Source organism: Dendrobates tinctorius, unplaced genomic scaffold, assembly GCF_039654945.1.
Source record: "Dendrobates tinctorius isolate UK_male_01 unplaced genomic scaffold, ASM3965494v1 ptg000016l, whole genome shotgun sequence".
Taxonomy (NCBI): domain Eukaryota; kingdom Metazoa; phylum Chordata; class Amphibia; order Anura; family Dendrobatidae; genus Dendrobates; species Dendrobates tinctorius.
In genome coordinates, this window is record NW_027361684.1 from 13,079,986 (window position 1) to 13,106,752 (window position 26,767).

The 26,767-nt window shown below is 40.4% G+C and overlaps 2 protein-coding genes across 5 annotated transcripts in view; both read left to right on the forward strand.

The window, feature by feature from the left end:
* The window catches only part of MYO18A (myosin XVIIIA), a 410,894-nt gene extending 384,968 nt beyond the window's left edge, over window positions 1–25,926 (forward strand). For 3 of the 4 annotated variants that reach the window (XM_073565477.1, XM_073565478.1, XM_073565479.1), the window contains 4 exons: window positions 2,031–2,170; window positions 2,616–2,660; window positions 11,790–11,912; window positions 22,003–25,926. In XM_073565477.1, the coding sequence (XP_073421578.1) occupies window positions 2,031–2,170; window positions 2,616–2,660; window positions 11,790–11,912; window positions 22,003–22,078 (384 nt within the window). In that variant the 3' untranslated portion in view covers window positions 22,079–25,926. The remainder of the gene's footprint in view (window positions 1–2,030; window positions 2,171–2,615; window positions 2,661–11,789; window positions 11,913–22,002) is intronic. The other variant, XM_073565480.1, reaches the window with a different exon arrangement.
* LOC141080342 (uncharacterized) lies at window positions 13,172–19,311 on the forward strand. Its single transcript, XM_073565481.1, has one exon. The coding sequence runs from the start codon at window positions 13,959–13,961 to the stop codon at window positions 15,324–15,326; it is 1,368 nt and encodes a 455-aa protein (XP_073421582.1). The 5' UTR covers window positions 13,172–13,958; the 3' UTR covers window positions 15,327–19,311.
* Window positions 25,927–26,767: the final 841 nt, after the last annotated feature.

Sequence of the window (26,767 nt, forward strand, 5' to 3'; positions counted from 1 at the left end):
GCTTTGATAGCAGCCTTCAGCTCGTCTGCATTATTGGGTCTGGTGTCTCTCATCTTCCTCTTGACAATACCCCATACATTCTCTATGGGGTTAAGGTCAGGTGAGTTTGCTGGCCAATCAAGCACAGTGATACTGTTATTTTTAATCCCGGTATTTCGTACTTTTGGCAGTGTGGACAGGGGCTAAGTCCTGCTGGAGAATGAAATTTCCATCTCCAAAAAGCTTGTTTGCAGAGGGAAGCATGAAGTGCTCTATAATTTCCTGGTAGACGGATGCGCTGACTTTGGTCTGGATAAACCACAGTGGACCTACACCAGCAGATGACTTGGCTCCCCAAACCATCACTGATTGTGGAAACTAAACCTCAAGCAGCTTGGATTGTGGTCTCTCCATTCTTCCTCCAGACTTTGAGACCTTGATTTCCAAATAAAATGCAAAATTTGCTTTCATCTGAAAACAACACCTTGGGCCACTGAGCAACAGTCCAGTTTTTTTCTCCTTGGCCCAGGTAAGACGCTTCTGGCATTGTCTATCAGTCATGAGTGGCTTGACACAAGGAATGTGACACTTGTAGCCCATGTCCTGGATACGTCTGTGTGTGTGGTGGCTCTTGAAGCAATGACTCCAGCAGCAGTCCACTCCTTGTGAATCTCCCTCAAATTTTTGAATGGTCTTTTCTTAACCATCCTTTCAAGGCTGCGGTTATCCCAGTTGCTTGTGCACCTTTTTCCACCACACTTTTTTTCTTCCACTCAACTTTACATTATTATGTATGGATACAACACTCTGTGAACAGCCAGCTTCTTTAGCAATGACATTTTGTGGCTTACCCTCTGTTAGGAATCTGTGTCCTGCCATACTTATGCAGAGATCCAGATCCTCACATTTGTCTCCAGAGGCTAAGTCCTTTCAGCCAGCTTCTGAGCATGCTTCTGGAATGAGCTCCCATTGGAGTTCAGGAGTCAGGTGCTCAGGTCCTGCTCCTGATTCCATTGGTTCAGCTCAGGGCTCTGGAGATTTCCGGAAGGTCCCACTCACTATAAAAAGCGCGCATGGCTGTTCCGCCATGCGCTAGTATTTCTCATACTTGCTACTGTGTGTTTGGTATGGATGCTTGGACTGGTGGATGACTTATTATGAAACCCCTTCCCTCGGATATTACGATTGTGTGAGTGAGTGGGCAGCCACCAGTAGCAGTGCTAGCTCCAGCTATACCTTTTCAGCAGCTAAGCGTCTTGCATTGCGCCAGCGTCCTTGCAGCGCCTTGCTTGCGGCTCTGTTCACGCCGCGCTGCGGTTGCAGCCTTCCGGGTGTTCGCAGTTGCGACACCTCGTACCTTATTTTTTACGGTAGGTCTAGAGGGGATAGTCCTGGTGTTTAAGGCTATTTCTGTGACCTTTAATACCGTGTCCACATCGCTGAAGTCTGTGACTCTATACAGACTCAGCGGTATTTATGTTTTTGTTGGCAGCTCTGTGCATATAAAAGTCTGCTTTAGTGCACTGAGTGCAGCTAAAACCCTGTGCACATTACCGCCTGAGTGCTCTGCCTCTTTTAGCAGCGGTTACCCCATCTACCGCACGGTGGACCCCGAGCGGTGAACGCACTTTATTTTAATTTTATTTAGTGCGTTCCACCGCTCATAACACCCTCTTTGTGAAGTGTGTCAATGACTGCCATCAGTCTTCCCCATGATTGTGGAGCCTACTGAAACAGACTAAGGGACCTTTTTAAACCCTTAGGAAGCCTTTGCAGGTGTTTTTGTTAATTATTCTAATTTACTGAGATAATGACTTTTGGGTTTTCATTGGCTGTAAGCCATAATCATCAACATTAACAGAAATAAACACTTGGAATAGATCACTCTGTTTGTAATGACTCTATATAATAAGTTTCACTTTTTGTATTGAAGAACTGAAAGTTTTTGATGATCTAATTTTCTGAGAAGCACCTTTATTATTTAAGTTGCAATATAAAGCGATGGCAAGCAAGACCACTCGATGGGCAGCTAAACCTGTGTTTCTCTGCAGGAAATGGATCTAGAGAGTTTGGAAGCTGCAAATCAGAGTTTGCAGTCAGACCTCAAACTGGCCTTCAAGCGTATTGGGGACCTCCAAGCCGCCATCGAGGATGAGATGGAAAGTGACGATAATGAAGACCTTATCAACAGGTAAGAAAACTCTCCTGTCTCTTTCTTTTTATCATTAACTGAATGAGACTTGGCACACAAACAGATAAAAACTAAACAATTTTACTGTGGTCAAAAGTTGTACAATTCCACAAAATTCAGTACAAATGATGTAGACGTTTCGGTCGTACAACAGCGTTCGACCGAAATGGCTTACATCATTTGTACTGAATTTTGTGGCGGCGTACCATTTTGAACCATATTAAAATTGTTTAGTTTTTATCCGTTTGTTTGAAGTCTCATTCAGTGAAGTATAAAGGTCTGGGACCCTACTTGAACACCAACAAAGGTTGTGCCACGTCATAAATTCTTTTTATCATTGTCATACAATGCTTCTTATTATACTCCTTTTATTTGACTGCTGATTATCACATTTCTTTTCCCATTGGACCTGTTTTCACGTTTTATTTTATCTCCATGTTTTCAGTCTCCAGGATATGGTGACCAAGTATCATAAACGCAAGAATAAAAAGTGAGATTAAATGTTTCCACATACTTATTGAATTACTCCTTAACCGCAGCATGCATTAAGTATCAAACCCTTCCCTATAAAAGAAAAAACAAAAACATATTTTCTACAAATATTCCTGGTTTCCCATAACTGCATGGTTATTTTTTTGACCCAGACGAAATGCATGCCCATTAATTTAACCCTTTGCCATGCTCAAATACAGTTTTAATCAGAATGCAAAACCCTTGTTTTTCTTGCAGTTTCCTTTTCCAATATGTTAACCTTTAACACTGTTCTGCTGACATCCTCATCCAGAGGCTAATAATGATTAGTGTGTGTATCTATAGGGGACAGACACAGAACTGTACTGTGTATGAAGCGGTTATACACATTTGCTTTAGTGGATTGGCTATTTGCGCATTACTATTTTTCAGATCCCCATGTTGCATTTATTTCTATTTCCAATGGGAAAACCTGCCCTGGTAGAATTCATGGATCACGTAGAAACAAACACATACTCTGATTTCAATACGGCTAGCAAGCACTTAACTGCACAACCGGCTACACATGGAGTGTAGCCACTGGCCATTTATTTTTAATTCTGGATGTGGTGTTTTTATCTTTAAAGGGGTTGTCCAGCCTTAGGCTTCAAGTCTGTCGGTGCCCGCATTAGGAGCGGTGGGCATTCAACCGCAAGTATATGATTTGCATACATGCAGTCACATGCTGACCAGACGTGAGAGAACTTGCGCAATGCAAGTGTTTTGAGCAAGACCGGACACGTCTAGTCAGAATGTGGCCGGATGTATGCAAATCGCATATTTGCAGTCACATGGCTTTTAAAAAAGGACTGGATGATTTCCTCAGTACACATAACATTGTGGCTTATGGATAATTTAGTGATCAAAAATGTATAATTGATAGCGAAAGGTTTAACTTGAAGGACATAAGTCTTTTTTTAACTTATGTAACGGTATATTGGTCTTCTGACCTTATATAATTTAGACTTGTAGAGCTTTTGCTTAAATGAAGTTAAGTCTTATCGACTGGAAATTTTGCATATGGGAAGGGGGATAGTAATACAGAATATCCTACTCATCCAAAACACATCTTAACCACATGTCACACTAAATATCCCAATTGGTGAATTTGCAGTCATTGCCTATCAGTTGTTCTGACTTGTGCCACTGCCCCCATTCAATCCTGACTACCTTGGATGGACAGAATATGTGTGTCAATGTCACATACAGTAGATTTTTGACTTGCCCATAATCGTTACCTGTTGTTGTTGTTTGCATTGGTGTCAGAAGATTGTGATTCAGAATTCCCAGCCATAACCTGGAGTCTGGTCTGTGCTCCGCGTCCCTAGACACCGAAAAGCCAAATGCTGGTGAATAAATAGCTTATTGCTACTAATGTCTAGTACCGGTTTCCTGACATGCTTTCCATTTGAGCAGAGATCTTCCCGCTATCCCGGGAGACCTGTCTCTGCTTCCTCAGATGTGTTGGTAGATGGGAGGGTACAGTGTGGAGAAGAGAAGGGAAAGACATGAGGGAGTTAATGGGTGAAGAAAGGTGCTGTTTATACCATTACCCAGCCAAGAGGAAAGAAATTATTTCCATATACTGTCGGCACAGCCACCGTTGCCTTTCCCTTCACACATAATGAGAGCAGGGGGCTCTTCTGTATTCAGACCGTGTCACAAGAAACTGCTTTAAGCATGCAGGCAATAGATTCAGCAAAGCTCCACGGCAGTGTCGAAAATCAGATCAACGGTATGCTGAGGTGGGGAGAAGAGGGACGGGTGACGGATGTATCTGTGTGCCGGGAGGAGCCGGTAATTTATAGCACGGCTGCATGTGTCAAGCGGATTTACAAGTTTTGCTTGGTCCCCGTGTATGTGTAAGTCAAATGGGAAGCGATTATGGCCCCTGGTTCTCCGGTTCTCACTTTAAACACACTATTTACGTGGTCCATCAAATTGTTATTCATCTCCAAGGAGTGAGCTGTTAAACAAGGCCAATTCTTTAGCTGCCATTGCTCTGCTCCCTCACTTCGGGGGGCTGTTATTATTCTAAAGTAGAAGTCTCGGCCATTTTTATTTTTTATGTGTTTTTTTTTTTGCTTTTAGCATTTTTGTAAGATTGAGGCAGAGTATTTTTTTTATCACAAGCTTTAGAGACCTCCAGAAACTAACAAACATTTTTAACTTAAATAAACTCTGTCAAGGATGGCGGAGTTTTAGATTTTCTCAGTAAAACCCATATGTAAGCAATGAGCTATTGGGTAAACCAGATTCCATTACAGAACTGTAAAGCGCCGGAGAAATCTTGAAGATCTATTTTCTTCTTTTGATAAAATAAAAAAAAAACATATTGAAAAATCAAATCTTTAATTTGCAACTGACCCGTCAAATACATAAAAAATGGCTCAAAACTTCCTATACTGATGCCTTTTTCAGGTCATTTCATTGCACAGAACAATGTTCTTATTAAGGGTTGTATGCAATTTAAAAGTAGAAAAGCAAATTGTTAGTGATAACCCCTTTAAAATTTTCGCTGTCCAAGTGTATAGGGGCCAATCGGGCACTTTAATGATGGCCATTCAGAGAAATGGCCGCCCATTTAATGTAAGTACGACTAGTCTATCAGAATGAGAGCCAGCTCCTAGAAAAGATCCACCCTCTATGATGTCCATATACAATTGTGCTCAAAAGTTTACATACCCTGGCAGAATTTTTGCTTTCTTGGCGTTTTTCCAGAGAATATGAATGATAACACCAAAACTTTTTCTCCACTCATGGTTAGTGGTTGGGTGAAGCCATTTATTGTCAAACTACTGTGTTTTCTCTTTTTAAATCATATTGATATCCCAAAACATCCAAATGACCCTGATCAAAAGTTTACATACCTGCTGATTTTGGCCTGATAACGTGCACAGAAGTTGACACAAATAGGTTTGAATGGCTACTAAAGGTAACACCCTCACCTGTGACGTGTTTGCTTGTAATCAGTTTGTGTGCATAAAAGCTGAGTGAGTTTCTGGGATCCAGACAGACTCTTGCATCTTTCATTCCACCTCTGGCGTTTCTGGATTGTGAGTCATGGGGAAAGCGAAAGAACTGTCAATGGATCTATGGGAAAAGGTAGTTGAACTGTATAAAACAGGAAAGGGAAACAAAAAGATATCCAAGGAATTGATAATGCCAGGCAGCAGCGTTCAAACTGTGATTAACAAATGAAAAGCAAGGGCTCTGTAAAAACAAAACCACGGTCAGGTGGACCAACACAAATTTTGTCCAAAACGGCCAGGAAAATTGTTCAGGATGCAAAGAAAAACCCACAAATAACATCAGCTGAAATACTGGACTCTCTGAAAACTAACGGTGTGGCTATTTCAAGATGCACAATAAGGAGGCGCTTGAAGTGAAATGGGGTGCATGTTCGAGTCGCTAGAAGAAAGCCATTACTGCGCAAATGCCACAAAGTCTCTCACCTACAATTTGCAAAACGGCACAGAAACAAGCCTCAAAATTTCTGGAACAAGGTAATTTGGAGTGATGAAACCAAAATTGAACTGTTTGTCCACAACCATAAACGTTACATTTGGAGAGACATCAACAAGGCCTATGATGAAAGGAACACCATTCCTACTGTAAAGCACAGAGGTGGATCGCTGATGTTTTGGGATGTGTGAGCTACAAAGGCACAGGAAACTTGGTCAAAGAAAAGATGAATGCAGCACGTTATCAGCAAATACTGGAGGCAAATTTGCAATCATCAGCCCCTGAGCCTGCACATGTGACGTATTTGGATGTTCCAACATGACAACGATCCAAAACACAAGGCAAAAATCGACCTGTCATTGGATACAGTGGAGCAAAGTGGAGGTTCTGGAGTTGCCATCTCAGTCTCTTGACCTCAATATCATTGAGCCACTCTGGGGAGATCTCAAGCTCGCAGTTCATGCTAGACAGACCAGGAATTTACAGGAACTGAAGGCTTTTTGCCAAGAAGAGAGGGCAGCTTTACCATCTGAGAAAATAAAGAACCTCATCCACAACTACCACAAAAGACTTCAAGCTGTCATTGATGTTAGAGGGGGCAATACATGGTATTAAGAAATGGCGTATGTGAACTTTTGATCAGGGTGATTTAGATTTAAAAACCATTCTGTTAGTTGCTGCCCACTGCTCCAGTTTATTTATATCTTTTTGAATCCTCTCTCCTCTCTAGTATTAGCTATCCCTCCTAACTTTGCTGATGACACAAAGAAGCTAGGAGAGATAGCTAATACTAGAGAAGAGAGAAGATTCAAAAAGATATAAATAAACTGGAGCAATGAGCAGCAACTAACAGGATGTTTTTTAACACGGAAAAATGTAAAGTACCAGCACATGTGAAAAAGACTTGGGTATACTAATAGATCATAAACTGAACATGAGTCAACAGTGTGATGCAGCAGCAAAAAAGGCAAATGCAATTCTTGGATGTATTAACAGAAGCATACAGTCTAGATCACGTGAAGTCATTATTGCCCTCTACTCCTCTTTGGTCAGACTTCATCTGGAATATTGTGTCCAGTTTTGGGCACCACATTTTAAAAAAGACATCAACAAACTGGAGCAAGTTCAGTGAAGAGCGACCAGAATGGTGACCGGTCTGCAAACCATGACCTATGAGGAACGGTTATAGGATTTGAGAATGTTTAGCTTGGAAAAAAGAAGACTGAGAGGAGACTTAATAGCTGTCTACAAATATCTCAAGGGCTGTCACATTGTAGAAGGATCATCTTTATTCTCATTTGCACAAGGAAAGACTAGAAGCAATGGGATGAAACTGAATGGGAGGAGACACAGATTAGATATTAGAAAAAACGTTTTGACAGGGTGATCAGTGAGTGGAACAGGCTGCCACAAGAGGTGGCGAGTTTCTTTCCATGGAAGTCTTTAAACAGAGGCTGGACAGACATCTGTCTGGGATGATTTAGCGAATCCTGCTTTGAGCAGGGAGTTGGACCAGATGGCCCAGGAGGTCCCTTCCAACTCTACCATTCTATAATTCTAGATGTTTTGTGTTGTCATTATGATTTATAAGAGAAAGCACAGTAGTTTGACAATAAATTGCTTCACCCAACCACTAACCATGAGTGGAGAAAAAGTTTTGGTGTCATCATTTATATTCTCTGAAAAAAGGCCAAAAAAGCAAAAATTCTGCCAGGGTATGTAAACTTTTGCGCACAGCTGTACCCTAATTGGGCATATGGACAGGGTGATTTGTCATGAAACGACCTTTTTAAACCTTTTCTTTTCTGATAGATCAGGATGTGGAAGAACTGAAAGGATGAGTCTGTACACTGTTTGCGTAAAATCTATGAACCTCTATTGTTAATTGGGAGCGTTGGACAAGTGACGTGCGCCTTGACACAGTTCCTACTCCAGTCTCGGCTGAAGTAAGATTTGTGATGTAGGGAACGCCGCTGCTCATCACGCCCCCATCCTACCCCAGATTCTCCCACTTAGAGATGGGCGGAAAATGCCAAAAGTGGAAAATGCGAGTGCAGCCTCGAGTTGTGCTCAAAGTTTTAACTTTTCAAAGCTTTTTACACCAGAATACTGGTGTAAAAGCCTTGATGAATTGACCCCAATGTCTTTTTTTCCAATACCATTTTGTTCGTCATCTCAAAGCATAAAAAAAGTACTACAACTATGCAATTGGTCTTAAAAATATCCTGCCATTACATGCCTCCATGGTAACTGACAACCACCAAACTCTTTAAATTCTCAATTTTGCAGTTTCCTTCCATCCATTCTTTAGTTTTTGCTTACCTAATGAACATGTATACTAACAAGATGTAGAGAAGAGATAAAGGGGGAGTATGGCTGTATAATTGTACTTTGTAGGGTTGTTGTCTTCCCGTAAAGTGTAATAAAACTTTTATCTCTGAGACCCTCCACCATTATACATTATGGCAGAAGTGCTCCTCTTATAGACAAACTTAAGTAGAGTGTAGTTTGGGCCCCATTAGAAAATCTTATCTTTGCTTACTCGTGCATAAGCTGCCCCCATAAGTTGAGCTATTGGTGGGATTCTTGGGACCATAACCTCCAGTCATCAGCAAGGTTTTATAAATGGTATAACATATCATACATTTCTTAAAAAGTTTAGTTACACTTTAAAAGATACATTTGACTTAATTTGCCACTAGATATTTAATTAATATGTTCACATTAAAAAGTTCTTCACATAAGATGTGTTTTTTTATGCTTATACCATAGTAAAGGAAATATACCACATTAAAGGAAATTTGTTAGCAGATTTTGCTATGTAATCTGAGGACAGAAAGAGGTAGGGGCTGAGACAGTGATTTCAGCAATGTGTCACTTATTAGGCTGTGTGCTGTTGGTTCAATACAATGAGTGTTTTAGCACCAGGAGATGTGCACAAAAGCTGTGGTATGGGTGGGGCCAACTTTCTGAGCTCTGCTTCATGCTACATCTATTAACTCTGATTGTATCACAACGGCTACATCCAGTAATCTGAGTGATATATTGTTGGATTCGGGGTCTCTTTTCCTACATTATTCTGCTATCAGATGAGGTATCAAAAACCTGTTGACAGATTCCCTCTAAGGGAACTCCATGTATGAAGCTTGTCTCATGCATATAATGGAAATAACTTCCAGATTGAGCTTAAAAGATCAGTAAAGCTGTAGAATAAGATTGCGGTTGGCCGATCGATGGTTCGGCGGTAACCTCTCATGACGACTCTACACGAGCTCTCCTGTCTTGTCCTAAACAAAAGGATTGGCAGTCTGAAATCGGACATAATGGATCTTTATTTCCTCCGGCATCATCTGGATAGAGTCTGGAGGTCTTCATACACATTAGATGGTTGGGCAAAACCGTCCAGTTCAGTGGATACAACCTACATTTGGCTGATGGGTATGGTGGCCTAAAGAGCTTACACTCCAACTGCAGCCTGACACAGAAGTTTACCTGCTGTTTGCTGGTCCGGCTTGTACCTGTAGTGAAAACCTGATGACAATTACAAGAAGTTCCTTCCACTGAGTGTAGCTTTCACTCCCGAGACAGTGCCCTTACTCCACATTCCTTCATTTGGACACTCTACCATTAGTTCACCATTTCAGGTTTGATTATCTCTTTAAAGGTGTAATTTATTTCAGATGCTCTCATGTTTTCAAGTTTTTTCCATGTGTCCATAAAGATACCTCCCTGCAGGATAGTGCCATCTGCAAGTGTGATGATGATGATGAAGACTTCGGCTGATGACACAATGCCGTGACAGCCGCCTTTTAATACACTCAGCGCTGGAAATGAGTTTTCTTTACGTAGCATCACTAAATATTATGTAACGCTACCTTGGCTGAAATCTCCTGTCTCGCGCACAGCCTATGCTGCCGCCCAGCCTTCTGCTCTAGTCATCTCCAATACAGATGCCAGGCCAGAAATGCTGAAATATTTATTGATTTTAAATTATTGTAACAGGCGAGTCAGCTTAAATTACCCGTGATGCTTTCAGGTTTGCAGGCAGATGCCTGAGTGAACCTGTCTCCACACTGCAATTTCGCATTCACATTTGATGCTAAACCTTTACCAGACTGTTATAATGATATAAATAGATTTTAAGTCCGGCGAGATCTTATGGACGGCACCATAACGCAGCTTACTAGTGAAGCACGGTTCTTGAAACAAAATTTATTTTCACTGAGTTGGTCACTTTTGCACCTTACGAGGGCGATCATTAAAAAAATAATCAAAGGAGCATGTTACAAGCTTTTTCGGAACGCTGCCGTTCAAGCAAACACCACCACCCCCAGTGGTCTGTTTTGGAATTGCAAGAGATGATGTCACGTCTGTCAGTAACATGACCCTGCAGTCATTGGCCACAGCAGTCGGGTGACTGGATGGATAGGATATCATCGCTTCTAGCTTTGGCAAAAATAACACCAAAAGTGACACCAAATTTTTAAGAACTTTGCAAATACATTGCATTTTTCCTGTTTTTCACTGATCCTAAGTTAGAGCCTGTATTACAGTTCAGAGCTGCATTTAAATTTCTCCAAGCTTCAGAGCTGAAATCTCTTAATGTTCCTTGCTGGCATTAAGCTTTCTGTAATGATTTGCCTTCTATGAATAGTAATCTTTACAACGGTACTGAATATTATGTAAGAAACATTACTACTCATTACATTACAGGCACTTGGCTCGGTTGTTAAGAATGTGTATGTTGCCAATGGCAGTCAGAAGAATTTTGAATTGCAGCTCCAGGCTATAACACAATCTGTAGCTTAGAATCAATACAAGATAACTAATACAGTCTATTTAAAAAGTTCTTCAGATTTCTGTTACTGTAGGTTATGGCCGCCGGCTTTCAGTCATATGAGAGGTGCAAGGAGTAATTACAGTCACTCGCTCACTATACTGTGAAAGAGGTTGTAAGCACGCCCTGTTATTTTGACAACTCACTCTGCACATATGTGCTGCAGAGCCATGTGTCAATCAAAAATTGGGGCAGGCTGCAGGCTTACAACCAGCGCTCACAGTATAGTGAGTGATGAACTCGCCTCTCTTATGACTGAAAGCCGGCGACTCCTGGGGGGAAATGAGTTAATTTTCTCCCTGTAGCCATATGTTTAGGAAGGCTGGCGGACAGCATTGTAACACAATTTACCTGCAGATTAAAGTTACATAGAACAAGTCAGATGTGTACTTTAGGTACTGTATGTCCATATGTAATGATATTACTGCATTAAAGCTTTGGCTATAATTTCATTTTATCTGAATTATAGCTGGAATGGTGTGTGTCTGTAGGGACCAGTATTTTATGTAAATGTGTTGTCACATTTAGATATACTTCACAAATTAAAATTTGTCGAACCAGACGCTAGCAAATCTCTAAAATCTACAAAGTGAAAGTGCAATACTTTATGGGTGACTCTTTCGTTTCATTTTTTTAATCGACATCTAAACATTAAAACCTAAAAATAATTTATTTGCTGCTAACTTTTTATGCTACTTTGTACTACAACTAACCCTGTAAGACAATTTTTGGCATGTGTCAATCTCCTGGTTACCCGATTTAATCCTTTTTATTTGAACAACTAATTTGTGTCTTGCTTTCTGGCAGTGATGGAGACTCTGACGCTGACTCTGAACTTGATGACCGAGTGGATGGAGTAAAGTCATGGCTGTCCAAAAACAAAAGCTCTTCCAAAGCGTACTCAGATGACGGTAGTTTAAAGAGCTCTAGGTCAGTACACATTATTATTATGTGATTTTATATTTGACGAGTTAAATTTTACATTTTTGTACAAATAGAAAATAAAATTGCAGCATTTCTCGTGCATTTAGCAGATGAGACTCGCCCAAGTCTATGGCTGCGCGCAAAAAAATGGCATCTCCAGTATGGAACATCCGTATTGCATCCTGTTTTTACGGATAATTTGCCATTGTTAACCTAGAAAACTGCATTTGATCATGTACATCTTAAAATGTTGCTGCAAATATACAGATGCCACATGGACATAAAACAGATGGCACATGGATGAAACTCAAGAAGCTATGACTTAGCTTTTGTGTGTAGCTGTTCTTCCGGCCACTAAATTGTCCACCTAGCCTCATTTGCTTGAATTGGACAGTGCTGCATTTCTTTTCATTTTCTAGATTATGATGGTCTTAGAGCAGTGTTCCCCCATCTCTGGTCCTCAAGATCACATGGACAGGCAAGAATTCCCTCACCTGTGCAATACTGAGGAAATCCTGAAAACATGACCTGTTGGTGGTTCTTGAGGATGGAGTTGGGGAGCATTGCCTTAGAGGATAAAATCTCCACGATTATGAAGTGATGGTAAAAAATACCAGATATAAATACCCCTTCACGCTTCAGCTTATAGTTTTCAAGTTACTAATTTGACAATACAATTCTTTCCTGCAGTTCAGTTCATTAACACATGTATTAGGTGTATTTTTATTCTCGTCAGACCATTCATATGTTCATGTGTTAATGAGTTTTGCTGAAGGATTTATTCAGGTATGCAAGCAATCATCAGAATAAGAATGAAAATGTACTACAAAAATGGTAAATTTTTCTTACTACAAAACCAATGTTAATCGAAAATGGAGCTTCAGTTTATAGTGTAAGTGGACTTTTGCCTCATAGACACATGTCAGAACCTTTTGATCTGTAGGGTTTCGAGCGCTGAAACCTCAACCAATTGCTTGCTAAAATAAGGTAGCAGAAGCGCTGTTCTCCGAGACTTGAGACAGTCTTAATTGGACGTCCAGGTCTATCTTTAGTCTCGAAGGTGAATGCTTTTTTTCATTTCACAATTGGTTGAGGTCTCGACACCTGGCCCCTATGGATCAAAACATCTAACATGTCTCCTCTTAATTGTTAATTTGTTGGCGTTTGTTCAGAAATTACGGATTGAGGGTCCGGTGCTGCATATTTGGATGCAACTTGGTCAGATACAGAAAATGTTATTTTCATCTCTGCACTGTTGCAAACACTGCAGTTGTAATTTTGCGAAGCAGGCAATAAAAGCAGAAGACTTCTTCAAGAAGCATGTTTATTTCAATTGTATCCCTCTGCTGAGGGTCATCAGCAAATAGTCTGCGTCATTAAGCACAAAACCAATCACAATTTATAACTTGGGGTACTCTCTAGCCAGCTTGAATCACTCTACACATTAGTCATTTCCAAGCAATTAGCAACGGGCCACAGCATCGAGACTCAAACAACATTGTCCCCAAACTCATTTTTCTTGGTGCAGTGTTACAATCTCTGGCAGAGATTATGATCTCTTTATTTCATTATCTAACCTAATAAGTAAGGTAATTATGGATTCCTGCTGGAGGCCTGAGTCCGTCTTATATTTGCCTCACATCCACACCTCAGCACTCATTTGCCCAGGTAAGATATTCATTCTGTAGAACAGGTGGAGGAGTTTTCCATTTAGAAGATTTTTTTTTTTGTCTTATAATTTTTCACTTTAGAAATCTTCCGCATGAATACCATGTATGCTGGCAGATGTTGCGCATAATCCTGTGCAAAACGATGAGTAGGACTTTGCATCTCACTGGTTTTAAGGTGTACACATTGCTATTTTTTTATCCTGTCTACTTCAATTTCATTTAATTTTGTTGTTTCTACTCCGTGCTCTTGTTCTGTTATACATTTTCCTCTTTTTATATTGTTTCTTAACTGTTTGTCTTCTGTCTTCTCTTTTCATGCCATTTTATCATGCATCAAACTTCCACACATTCACACAACTAAAGACCTAGTCAGAGTACAGAAATGAAGGAAGGAAAAGAACTAAAGCCTGTCAAACAAGTCAAAGAGGTGGATGACAGGCCAGTGTCTGTAATGAGCTCTCTCAGCTATAGAAAAAGAGTAAACATTAAGGACTCTATAGGTGGCAAAGGCGATGTGGATTCTTTGTTTTCCACTCTGAAAGATAGATCGGAGTCCCCGGATAGGTCATTTAGAAGGGTTCAGAAAGATTCTTCTGGAAGTGCCCTTGATGATACAATGTCTGTAACTTCATGGAGAAAATCTCAAGGTAGTGAAGACCTGGATGATCGGGCATCACTGGTGTCTCAAGCATTTACTGAAGCATCTAGTCGAGCAAGAAAGGGACTTGACAAGCGATGGTCCATTGCAAGCCCAGAGTTTGATAAAGTGTCGGTAGTTTCCAGTCGTCTCTCTAACAGGCGGACTTTAGAAGATGAAGATGAAACAAAATCCTCACTGAGCTTTGGTATTTCTAGTCCACCTAGTCTAAGGCGTAGCACCTCTAAACTAGATGAACCACGTAACGGCTTGTCAGCCTTAAGTCCTTCACTCAGTAGGCGTTCAGACTTTGGAATAGAAAGTCCAACATTGGCCAACCGCTCTGACACTCGTTTGTCTATGGCTCGAAGCACACTAGATGATTTTGATGATTCTGTTAGCATTGGGTTTAGTGATACTAGGTCTTTGTATAGTCAGCACTCCTCTGGACGTAGTTTTTCAGTACCTCCCCAAGCTAGAACACCTGGAGAAGACATTGAACTAGAAAGCAGAGATCCTCAGCCTGTTTCACACCGCAACTACTTAGATCCAGACCTTGAGGCTGCCATCAATGAAGTTCTAAGCTACAAACCTATTAAGTTTAAGAGGAAAAGTCTTGATCCTGATTCAGAGGAGGATGATGACACAAAAAGTGTAAGAAGTATGAAGAGCTTGCATACAGAAAAAGGAGAGCCATCTTCTGGTCTCAAGAGGTCTGCATCTGCTGTAGACTTCTCAAGGGCTTCCAGCAGACGAAGTAGAGTTCGAAAGAGTAGTTCTTGTTCTAGTTCTGAGGAGGAACGTAAGAAGAAGAGCTCTAAAAAACATTCTAAGAAGTCCAAAAAGAAATCAAAGAAGAAACAAGCTGAATCATCCTCCTCTTCATCATCATCCTCCGAATCCGATTCCTCCTCAGTTTCTACAGTATCTTACCGTAGTGGAAGCAGTGTGAAAAAGGGGCCTAAAAATAAGGACCTAGAAGAGGAAGAAGAGCCTCCAGAAGACAAGAAAGATGGAAAAAACGGCAAACTGGCAAAAAAAGAAGATAAGAAAAGGAAGAAAAAAGTAGACAGTCTGATGATGAAATATTTATACCGGCCAGAAAGTGATTAAAGCAGTAGGTGTTTGCTTGTGAGTGAACCTTCAATAGCATGCCCTGCACTGAGTGGATTACTAACTTTGATTTGCGGTGTTTTGAGAACTGGCATTTTGTTTTTAACAAAGTGGGTCGTCACTTCTTAAACTCGTTCTTTACATTACTTTTTTGAATGCTTCTATGTAGCAGTTGGCAGTAGTATGTAGTTGGTGGAATATATCCAACATTGTAATCTACTGGTTAGTTGGGAATTTGGTTAAATGGTAATACATTTTGGATTTTATTTGCATATATTCAAAGATTTAATGCTTTTGTAGTACATTGAGATAGCTGAAAATACCTCTGCTGGATCGACTGTAGCCTTGAAGTATGTACAAGAGGTGATATTTGGGGACACCCACTGAGAGATTACCTGTGTAGTCAACCTGGATGGCGCTGCAAAATATGCCCTAAAAAGACAGCTAAAAACACTTTATCATTTAACCTACCGTCCTTTGTCTAATTTTCATACCAAATTATGTTCTTGTGTGTAGAATTTTATCTGATATTGCCAGGGAGATTCCCACAGTGACTTACCCAAGTTTAAGATCTTTAACATGCTTGCACCGCTAGGCCAGTATCCTTAAGAAAAATCCCATAGAGCTTTTAAGAGAAGATCAGAGTGACTGTGCACATTGTGCCAACCCTGGAAATGCATTCCCTTGAATGTTAAGCACTGTGCTGTCTTAAAGGCTGTTCTGTTAATCTGTGCGGCTTCTACAGCCCCCCCCATGAGTGACCTTAATCCTTCCCCCTCTGAAGTAAGAGACTTTGGTGATCCACAGATATGCAAATGTCCCTCTGTACATATTTATTGAAAATACCACTTTTCCTAAGCTTTGTGTAGTTCTTTCTGTTAAGGATGCTAGTGAGAGAACAGACTGAAAATTAATCGGCACAGCAGGAAGAGTTTGCAGTTCTTGTCGCCTGTTTTATTATCCATGGTCACAATGCAGCAATCTAACACTTCTCTGAGTAACCCTTTGCATTCAGACAAGGGAGACTGCCGCCATTCTCCGTATGACATTTTATTCTTTTTCCGCTGCAAAAATAAAAAGATTAAATCTGCAGTCACATCAGTGCTTCTTTATGGTGAAGAGGCAATGGTTCTCCTTAGCCTGTAGTAAACTAGAAGTTTGGAAGATCAATAAGATAGTATCTAGAATTATTTGTATGTAATTAGACACTAATTTGAGAATTTTTGCCTTCAATTAAATACTTACCAGAACAAATACGGTATTACATTGATAATGAAGCCTTCATCTAATCGGTAGAGTTGACATCAAGTAGTTTAAATGTTATTCTATGGACAGTTTATAGTATATTGGGACCCCAACATTTCCTTTATGTCCTAAAGTAGAGGTCCGTATCCACTATTTTATTACTTGTTTATTTAAAAAAAGAAATCTCAGCGTGTCATAAAGCAGACGGGCCAAACGTGAGCTAGATGCAATGTCCTGAGTGTTCTGATGCCACTAATGTGCATCACAGTTCTGGGGAGCACAGACTTCTGCTCCTCCCCATCACCTGCCTGGACCTCCCTCTGCTGAGCAGCGCTTGGTTGATTGAGTGCTGTGCAGGTTCCACCCTCTTCAGCAGCACCACTCTGAGAGCCTACAGAATATGGGTACTCCAAAACTTTTTTTTTTTTTTTTTGTAATATAAACAGGAATTTTTTTAAAACACTTTTAGTTGAAAAAAAATGGACTATGTGAGTTGACCGTTCAGTTTAGTTTTACACTGAACATTCTGAGGTATGGCAAGCTCACCTCTAAATTCTATATGAACTGTTGCACCGAACCCTAAGGTACAAAAAGAAGATCTGCTAAATGAAGCTCTCAGATTCCATAAGTATCATAGTGAGTAAAGAGTACCGTAGATTTATATAACTATAAGTATACTTTTTAATGTACAGTGATATATACCAAGTTATATAGTGGGACGACCAAGACATACTATTTGGCATGTTTTGTTTTACCTTTTTCAAAACCTCTTTGAACCCAATTGTGTGTGTTCCTTTTTTTTAACAAATTTCTTTCCAAGACTGATCAGATGCTGTGCCTGTTCATGTGATTACATGGGGTGATGAGATCAATTGCAGTCACCAAGTCTTCCTATTGTAGTTCTTAAGCTGAGAAATGCTGTGTTCTGTGTAAATGGTGTGCTGTCAACATCCAGCTAGGTTTTCAAACTCTTCGATTGTGAGAGATGGTGGGTTTAAGGAACTCTACTTTAAGGGCTCATTCAGACGTCCATGCAAATTGGTCCAATCGTGGACTGCAAGGCACAGCTCCTACTACTCAGGTGCGGCGGGCACCATTTTCAAATTGATTTTTTTTTTTTTTTGTACGTGCTCAATAACATCAAGAGTAGTTATTACTAGGACACTACTCATGCAATTATGCTGCAGCGCAGATACCACGGCTGCCACCTGCCTGCAGAAGAGTTTTTTTTTTTTTTTTTTTTCTTCAGTATGTACAGGTATTCATAATGCAAACTAGGGGTCAGGTCAGTGAGGGATCAGTGACCTTTCAGCAGCCATACAGAGCACCACATGAAGACCCCACCACAAGCCGCCCCAGAGCATGAGCATATCATTAACTCAAAACTGAAAATTAAGATTGAACAACAACCACAAGACGGATTTCATCAACCAGGGTATCATTTTCATCAGTATAATGGCGCCGACCTGACGCTGTCTGTAGGTTACTGCGCACAATAATGCTTACAGGTTCACTTTAACTATTGAGCATGCTCCATTAGGAAAGCATACCCTGGTGCTTCTAGGCTATTACTTACTTTTGAAACTATTCACTATTTGGGCTCACACCATCAGTTTTTTTCCATTTAAAAGTCCTATCTGTGGTTTTTACAGATAACAACATACCTATGATGGTCTATAAAACTGTTCACATGTCCGTAGTCTTTTGATGGTAGTTCTTGCAAAATCGCAGAGATTTGTTCAGTGTCAATCCGAGTGTCAGATCGAACTCTGCAATGAAATCAGTCCGTGAAAAAATTGGACAGCACGTAGATGCTATCCGAGTGCTGTTCATTTTTTCACTGACTGATAGAAGGTGGAGAAACATTTTTTTCTCATCAAACAAAAATTGATGGAACTCGGGTCAAAAACACTGATGAAACTCGGAGTGATGTTCGCATACAAGAAAATTACTGATGTGTGTATGATCTAGGCAACAACAAATCTGCAGCATGTCAATTCGCTTCAGCGGTTTTTCAGTGTGTTTCACTGCTGAATGGGAAAAAAGCTTGCTAAAAAGCCACCTGTGAACATACCCTAAGACAGTCCAGGACTAGACAAAGTATAGCCTGTCTCTGCCAGAGATGAGGGAATGGCAGAGGAGTAAAAACAAAGCCTTTTCTGTGGTTAGTGTTGTTGTCTTTCTTTGGTACAACTGGAAGGCTATAGATAAATAGCTGTAATTAACCCTGATGCAGATCATGTCTCAATCTACACTGCAAAGCCAGAACGTGAACTACAGAAATTATTGTAAAATCTGTAACCTGTATTCATATGAATAGTCAAGTGAAAAAGATCTAGTGAAAAAGAACCTTGATATCCTAGCCTGATGATAAATTCTCTTAAAATTGTCGGAACGGTCTATGAAACAAAACATCTCCATTAACATATCAATGGCTCACCGGTGTTAAGCCCCCGTCACACACAGCGATCTCGCTAGCGAGATCGCTGCTGTGTCACAAGTTTTGTGATGCAACAGCGATCTCACCAGCGAGATCGCTGTTTGTGACAGGTATCAGCGACCGGCCCCCCAGCCGGGTATCGCTGATCGTGCTCGAATGCCCTGGACTTTTTTGGATCGTTGGTCTCCCGCTGGCCAGGACGCATCGCTGCGTGTGGCAGGCGGGAGAGCAGCGATCAGCGAGCTCCCAGCTTGTATCCAAGGTAAACAGTGGGTTTCTAAGAGCCGCACGGCGCTTAGAAACCCTCTGTGTACCTTAGTTACCAGCGCGCTGATGCAGGGAGCTGGTAACCAAGGTAAACAGCGGGTTTCTAAGTGCCGCGCGGCGCTTAGAAACCCGCTGTTTACCTTGGTTACCAGCTCCCTGCACCAGCACGCTGGTAACTAAGGTACACAGCGACGCACGCGCTCGGTGTCGCTGGTGCTGACTGCTGGTGAAGCTGCCTGTTTGACAGCTCACCAGCGATCATGTAGCGACACACCAGCGATCCTGACAAGTTCATATCGTTGTCGGGATCGCTGGTGAGTCGCTATGTGTGATGGGGCCCTAAGTCTATAACATGGAAGGCTCGTCGGCAGTATTTCACATTGTACCTTTTATAGCCGGTGGAAGTTACTTGTGAATTGGATAATTTGGGCTTTGTTGCCCTCCACCTGCAGATATGGGCACACGGCTGCCAGACTGGGCATGTTCATTTATTTGTTTAGTTAGGAGAATCCTTGCAGGGCAGGCGGCACATTCCCTGACAGATCCTTTTGTTTTTTCAATCTCCCTCCGCTCATTGATCTGGGTTAATACTCTGACATGCCTGCAATTTGCACAACTTCCAACGCAATTTGTTTCTGCCTGGAGGGCACATTTTAGAGCCGAATAAAGATTCATAGGGGTAGAAAATCGGGAATACAAGGAAGGAGGGAACGTGGGCACAGATATAAGCAATTACTAAATGCTGCAACTCTCTCTGCAGATTTTCTCCAACTTCTATCAGCTTTTACATTGCCAATCATGGAAATCTTGCACGTTAAGTATTCATTGTATACACGTTATATGGTGCGTATATGAGCAGGAGATAAAACTTGGAAGGAAAGTAGACTTCCCTGCAAATTGCCATGGAAAATGTATTAATTAGTGGAAGAAGGTAGTTTGCATCTATTAAATGGATTAATGTCCACAGCCGCATGATGATTGAATGGTAGCTATCGGTACTTAATGATGCTGTTTCTCCTTCCGCATTGTGCAGTTTCACAGGATCTGCAGACCTCTTTAATAAATGGTGATGGTGGTATTCATTAGAATTAATGTGTCACGTTGGAACTTTAACCGTTTGCTTTGCGGAGAACGGGAAAGCTAATTTCAGATGCAGTGAGGAGCAGTCCTTTCGGTAGCATGAAGAAATATATAGAATATTTTTTTTCTCTGCGTTGTTTGGTAGTTTGAAAATGAGTGGACCTTCCTCGTCACACATATGATTGAGAAAGTGGAGGTAAAAATCAGCAGTTTAAAAAAAATGGGTTCTTAAAGGACACCTCTAATTTTTGCTCATACTTGGATCTCTCTCTGCAGTTTGGATGGTGCTGACGCCACTGACTCCGCTCACTGTCACCTGCTCTCAGAAATAACTTTCTGGCTGGCGACACAATTACATAAATGCTAATAACGTTGGAGGTGCCATCTAATACATGACACTGAGAAGCCAGTGGTCTAAGACTAAACTATTGAGAGCTGCTGTGCTAAAAAACAAAAATCATACAAAACTGCATATTGGCAATTCTGGCCACATATAACCCCCCTCTCATTTATACTTTGGTTTTTCGTATTTGGGTCATTTGTAATAACAGGAAGGCTTAGATGACCCTTTCCTACTTCACTTTTTGCTAGTATTATTTTTTTTTCTACACTTTGTATAGTTATCGTTAAACATGCTTCACAAGGATCCTAATAATAAACCTATAAAAAGTTGGATGGGTCGTATTTTTGAGGAGTTAAAGCCGACACCTTTTGTTCACTTTTTGGAAGCTACATTTATGTCGATTAGTTTAGGACGTTCGTATGTGGATGTTCTACTTTATATTACAAGTAGTTCTTAGGAAGAAATGTTTCTTACTCTTATACAGAAGTCATATTTTTTTTTTTTTTATTGGAAACTTGAATTGGGGTAGATTCTGATTTGGAGTGTGTGGTGAAATTAAAAATAAAATCTCTATTTATCCTGTCCGTGCAAATTGGACCACATTTGGACGTCATCCAAGTGTGGTCCGATATGGACCCATAGACATGAATGGGTAAATGCATCTGATTATCGGTGGTAAATCATGCATGTTATAATGTCTTTCTTCAAACCACTCCATCTGTGGAAAACATTGGACATGTGCACTGCCTTTTTGAATAACTTTGGTCCGAGTGCCATATAATGTTTTGACGAACCACACTCGGACCAAAGCTAAGGTTGTCTGCATGAGCCCTAATACAAGGTGATCTAAATTTGTGGATTCTGGTCATATTTTTTCATACGTAATATAAATGTTTGTAGTGCTAAGCTATGAATAATCGCTAGTTTTAGGACAAAAGTTTCTAAAGGAGGTGGGACAACAAACAAGATTCCATCCTGTAATCTCTGAGCAGTAACAAAGGGTTTAACCCATTGTGATCTTCAATGTATTTGACCTATGTGAATGTAATGCTGACCAGATTCCCTTGGTAAGAGCCATAAGTTCACTTTTTACAAGAATATCTTTAAGTGGCTAATTTAGCTTTAGGGGTGTAATGGTTTTGATTAGAGATCTATGTATTGTATGGAGACCCCTGGGAACAGCGTGCAGATTACGTCTTTTCTGCTTGAGTGCAGTTACCTGAATGTTCATGTAGCTATAACTGTGCATTAACCCTTACCCAAATGAAAAAATGACAGTCTTTCTTTTTCTTTTTTCTCAGCCCCCCAAGCTATAGAAAACCATTGAGCTATGACAGAGGTGCTGATGAGCAGGACAACTTTGATAGCACATACTGATCTAAATATTCCTCGCGGAGCTACCTGAGTGACAGCGACACAGAAACCAAATCCTCTGAACCCTTGTCCTAATCGTGATGAGGATGTGAACAGTGCCACCTATAGGAATGGGAGAATATTGCCATTTCCACGGACTGAGATGCAGTTTCTATACTTGTCCTTGGGACTGTGTGTTCGCTTCCAGCCTGAGAAGAGTGTTCCGACACCGCATTCTTGTCCACCGCCTGGCAACCTTACTGCATGGGCTCATTTCTGCGTTTTAAAGTTGCAGGGTGCTTTCATTGGATTGTCTTTTACTTTACTTGTTGATGGTTGGTGGAAATGGAGAAGAGAATCAGATAAATTATTATTTTTCCTGTACTGTTTTCTGCATCTTTTTTTCACCCTTTGGTGGAATAGTGGATTTTCGACAGCTGGGGATGTCTCATTGTCCAATGGTCTCATCTCTCTCTGTATATGTGAATATAGGGAGAGCATGCGGTCTTGGATGTTCAGAATGGCGGCTCCCAGCTGAATGGTGCCTTTTTTTCTGCCCTCCTTTAGTTTGGGAGACCACATTGCAATTCTTCCTAGACCCTCAAAGTGATCACCCTGTATCTTATTATTTACATATGTGTATTATTTATATACGGTTGATATCCTGGTTGGATGATTGAATAGAGAAGATAGCAGGTATAATGTAGGGGGTCTCTCGGGCTGGCTCTGCTGGGGGTCACAGACAGGAAAGTGCACAATGAACAGAGGCATGCTGCAATATAGGAATCTAACAATGGCCGTCATCCTCTAAACTAAGGCTTACCATGACGTTATGTAATGCGCAGTATTTCCTAAGCTCCTAGCTTATCGTACATGGCGACATTGGGTATTTCAAGACTTCATGCCACGACAAATGTACAACTATTCTGGCCAAAAGTAATTGTACATAGATGTGAAATTTGCTGATCCTCAATCTATTTCAAACTGAAACTTTTCTACATGAAAGTCTTGCAGCATGAACTGTTATGGCTCAATTTTGCCCGTCACTTGCTACAGTGCAACAGTGAAATGATCATTTTTAATGTTTGACAACAAAAAGAACAGTATGAGGGTCACCACGAGCCCGTTACCCTGAATAAAGTTTAGCATTTCCATTTTTTTTAATCTCCTACATGTTCTGGAGCTTCAGATCCAGCTAAAATCCTGAATATGGTGCAGTTAACGGGATACTGCCATAATTACAACTTATCACCTATCCATGATAGAGAAGTGTGTGATCAATTGGGGTCCCACTGCCAGGATCTGCTGCACTGTTTGACGCGGATCCTCTGTCCGCAGTTTGAATAGCCAAGCCATACTTCCCAGGACCCTCAGTGACCGGATACTTACCTATCATGTGGCTACGTAGGAAGTTGTAATTGTGGGACAGCCCCTTTCAGAACCGCCTCCCTTCTGCCCCCATAACCTGTCTCAGGAATCTAGGAAGCTGAAATTATGGTTGGCGTTTACATTACCTGGTAATGTATTAATATTACGGGAAATACTGTGGTTATCTTTGACTTCCTTTCTCTTACTTACATAGTAGATATTCAATAAGGTGAAAATTCTACCTAGGTTCCAGTTCATGGCTGATTTATAACTTTCTGTGATCCAAATCCTCTGCATGGAAGTGAATATAAAAACCTACCCTGATGGCGACAACTAGGGAGTTTATAGGCCTAACACACATCCTAATGACAGTATGCCGTAAACTCCTAAGCTCCTTCTAGTGATTACTAAAGGAAGCAAAAATATTTATACAGGGAATTTGGCAATCAGGATAAAAAAAATAAAATAATTCAATCAGGATAAAAAAAGAAATAAAATTAAAGCTATGGCCACTATATAAAAAAATGATTAATCATGTGCACAACCTGTGACGTAGATTTTCAGAATGAACTGAGTACGTGTATATGCAGAAGGGTAATTAGTCTACTCCATACCAGGAAGATATCGGCTATGTTATAGAGCCAGTACCTGACTCTAATAGCTGTGACCTCATCTAACTTCAAACTCTGCTGTATAACTATTTATGTACTGCCATGAATCTCTTTGTGGCAATTAAGTCCCTAAGGGGACTATAAAATAAAGTACCGTAATTGTAATAAAAAAAATACAATTTTTTTTTAAATATAATCATTTGAGTTACCTGACTTTTTTGTCTGAAAATAATGAAGTTAAAAAAACAAACCAAAAAAAGTGTTTGGAGCCGTGTCTGTAAAAATCTAATCTATGAAAATATATAGTTAACTAACTAAAGTTAATGGCATAAAGAGACCAAAGTACAAGAATTTGCAGTTTCTGGGTGACCAGTCATGCTAAAAACAAGCGCTTAAATGGGTTCACCAAAGGGAAAAAACCCACTGGTCTCTAAATAGAAAATGTGATTCGTCACCATTTTCTTAGCATTTTGATATTTATTTTTAAATCTCCAAATATATGAGTCAAAATTAAAAAATATTTGTTTGGCATCGCCACAAGTAGGATCATGTTGCCAGGTCACATCTACCTTATATTGAACTCTGTAAAAACAAAAAGAAAAATCAATGGATTCAGGATTTTTAGCACTAACCCAACTTGGAATTTGTTTTCCATTTTCTAAAACATTATTTGGCAAAGTGAATGGTGTCAATCGAAAATACAACTTGACCCTCAAAAAAAGCCCTCATGTACAGAAAAAAAAGGAAAAAAAAAAGCTAAGGCTCTTCGTTGAAGGTCGAGTAAAAATTGAACACAAAAACGGAATCGGAGGTGAATGAAGAATAACAGCATGCCATTAAAAGTTGCGGATTGATGATAGTCAACTAAATCCTTTCGGCCTGCTAAGCCAGAGTTTTAGTTGGAGGAAAATGCAAAGTTTTTGTATTCAAGTGAGTCAGTCTCACCAGGTGTAGTAAATCAAAGGTGACCACAGGTTTTTCCTCCTCTATACAAACAGCAGCATAGAACTCTGCTTCCTGGACACCTGGTATAACTCGGGGGTTTTGGGAAATTGCTATCAATTTTTTTTTAATTTTAAAGTTTTGAATGGCATTGGCCTTTAACAACATTTTATGACAATGCAAGCTGCCAGAAATGATATTTAAAGTGTATAGTTACCATAGCTGTTGCCCTCCTTTATATTGCCCTGCTTTCTTCTTCTCGCGCTGTGACCCCTTCTCTTTTTGTCCAACATGCCTGCCACTGTAGCACCGGTAGCGCTGTGAAAGATCTAACTCAACTGCTCCTCTTCTACCGATATCCATCCCACCGAGCAGGGAAACTGAGGTAGTGGCAACATAAAGGAAGGCACTAAATATGGTGACTAAACGTCAGAAATCTATAGTCAGAATTAATGTAGGAAATGTATTAACCCTTTCTGGTCTATCTGCCACTTCATTCTTTTTTTAGTAAACCGTGCAATAAAAAAAACTACAATTTTGCTTGGATTTTTTTTTCTTTAGTTGTCACTGTCAATGCGTTTAACTCTTGAATATGAAGGGACTCAATATCTTTCTGGTATGTCATAATTTCTAAATCAGAACTGTTAAATCCATATTTTGGTGGGATTTTTTTCTAATTTTATCTTTAATTCATAGTTTTTATAAATTTTGTTCTATTTTGCACTGTCAGCAGGCTAAGGGAGGAACAATCTTTACACTGCAGATTTTGCAGAAATGTCCCAGCCCTTAGAAAAAATCACAAGCTGTATATGTCCCTGGTGGATGGTCTATCTCACATGAGGTTGGGGTAGGAAAAGGGTTATATATATATATAAATCCATACTATGGATGTGCTTGAGCTGCAGCTTTTTTATTAATTGTGTGGAGTTAAATAATAAAAAATGAAATCGGCCTTGGTGTGTATAGTCTATGATTCTTACATATAAAATGTAAAGTATTGAGCATGGGGAGAATAATAGTGGTACCACTTTGGTCGGGATCATTCTTCACAGTCTACCATCATCTATGCTTAGTGGCCACATTGAGAGACCCATCAAGTATAGAGTTGGACCTTGTTTGGCCTTCAGAACTGCAGCAATTCTTTGTTGCATATATTCCACTAGTTGTTGAAATTGTTTCCCAATATTTGCTCTTATGGACAGGTTAGCTTATTGAACTAGCTAAAGGTACAGTCATGCTCTGCGCAGCCTGTTCTACCTCATCCCAGTGATGCTCTATAGGATTACCATTTAAGGTCTACTGTATGAAGGCAAGGGAAACTCTGTGATGTTCCTGGAACTAATCCATAACTGTACGAGCCTTGTGGCTTGGTGTCCCATGTCCAGCTAAAAGTGTCCTTCTGCCAAAAATGTAAACAGCTGCTATGATGAAGTCACCTTGGTTGGCACAATGCTAAGGTAAGCCCTACTTTCCAAACGTCCACCCACAGTTATCATAGGTACCGTGGTGTGTCAAAAAAAGGTTCCCCACACCATTATTCCACATCCACAAGCCTGAAGTGTTGATATCTGCCATTAATGGTCCGCTGATTGATGCTGGGTAGTAATCCAAAAGAAAAAGGTGCTCTACATAGTAGAAAAATTTTTTCATCCATTTTTTTTTTTTGGGATCCAAATCAAGGCTGTAAAGTTTTTATCGTATGCCAGAGCAGCTTTTTCTTTTGGATTCCTACCTGATGTTCTAGGACTGTTCCATGCACATTTGGAGGAGGTGAATTGGAAAATATCCCACA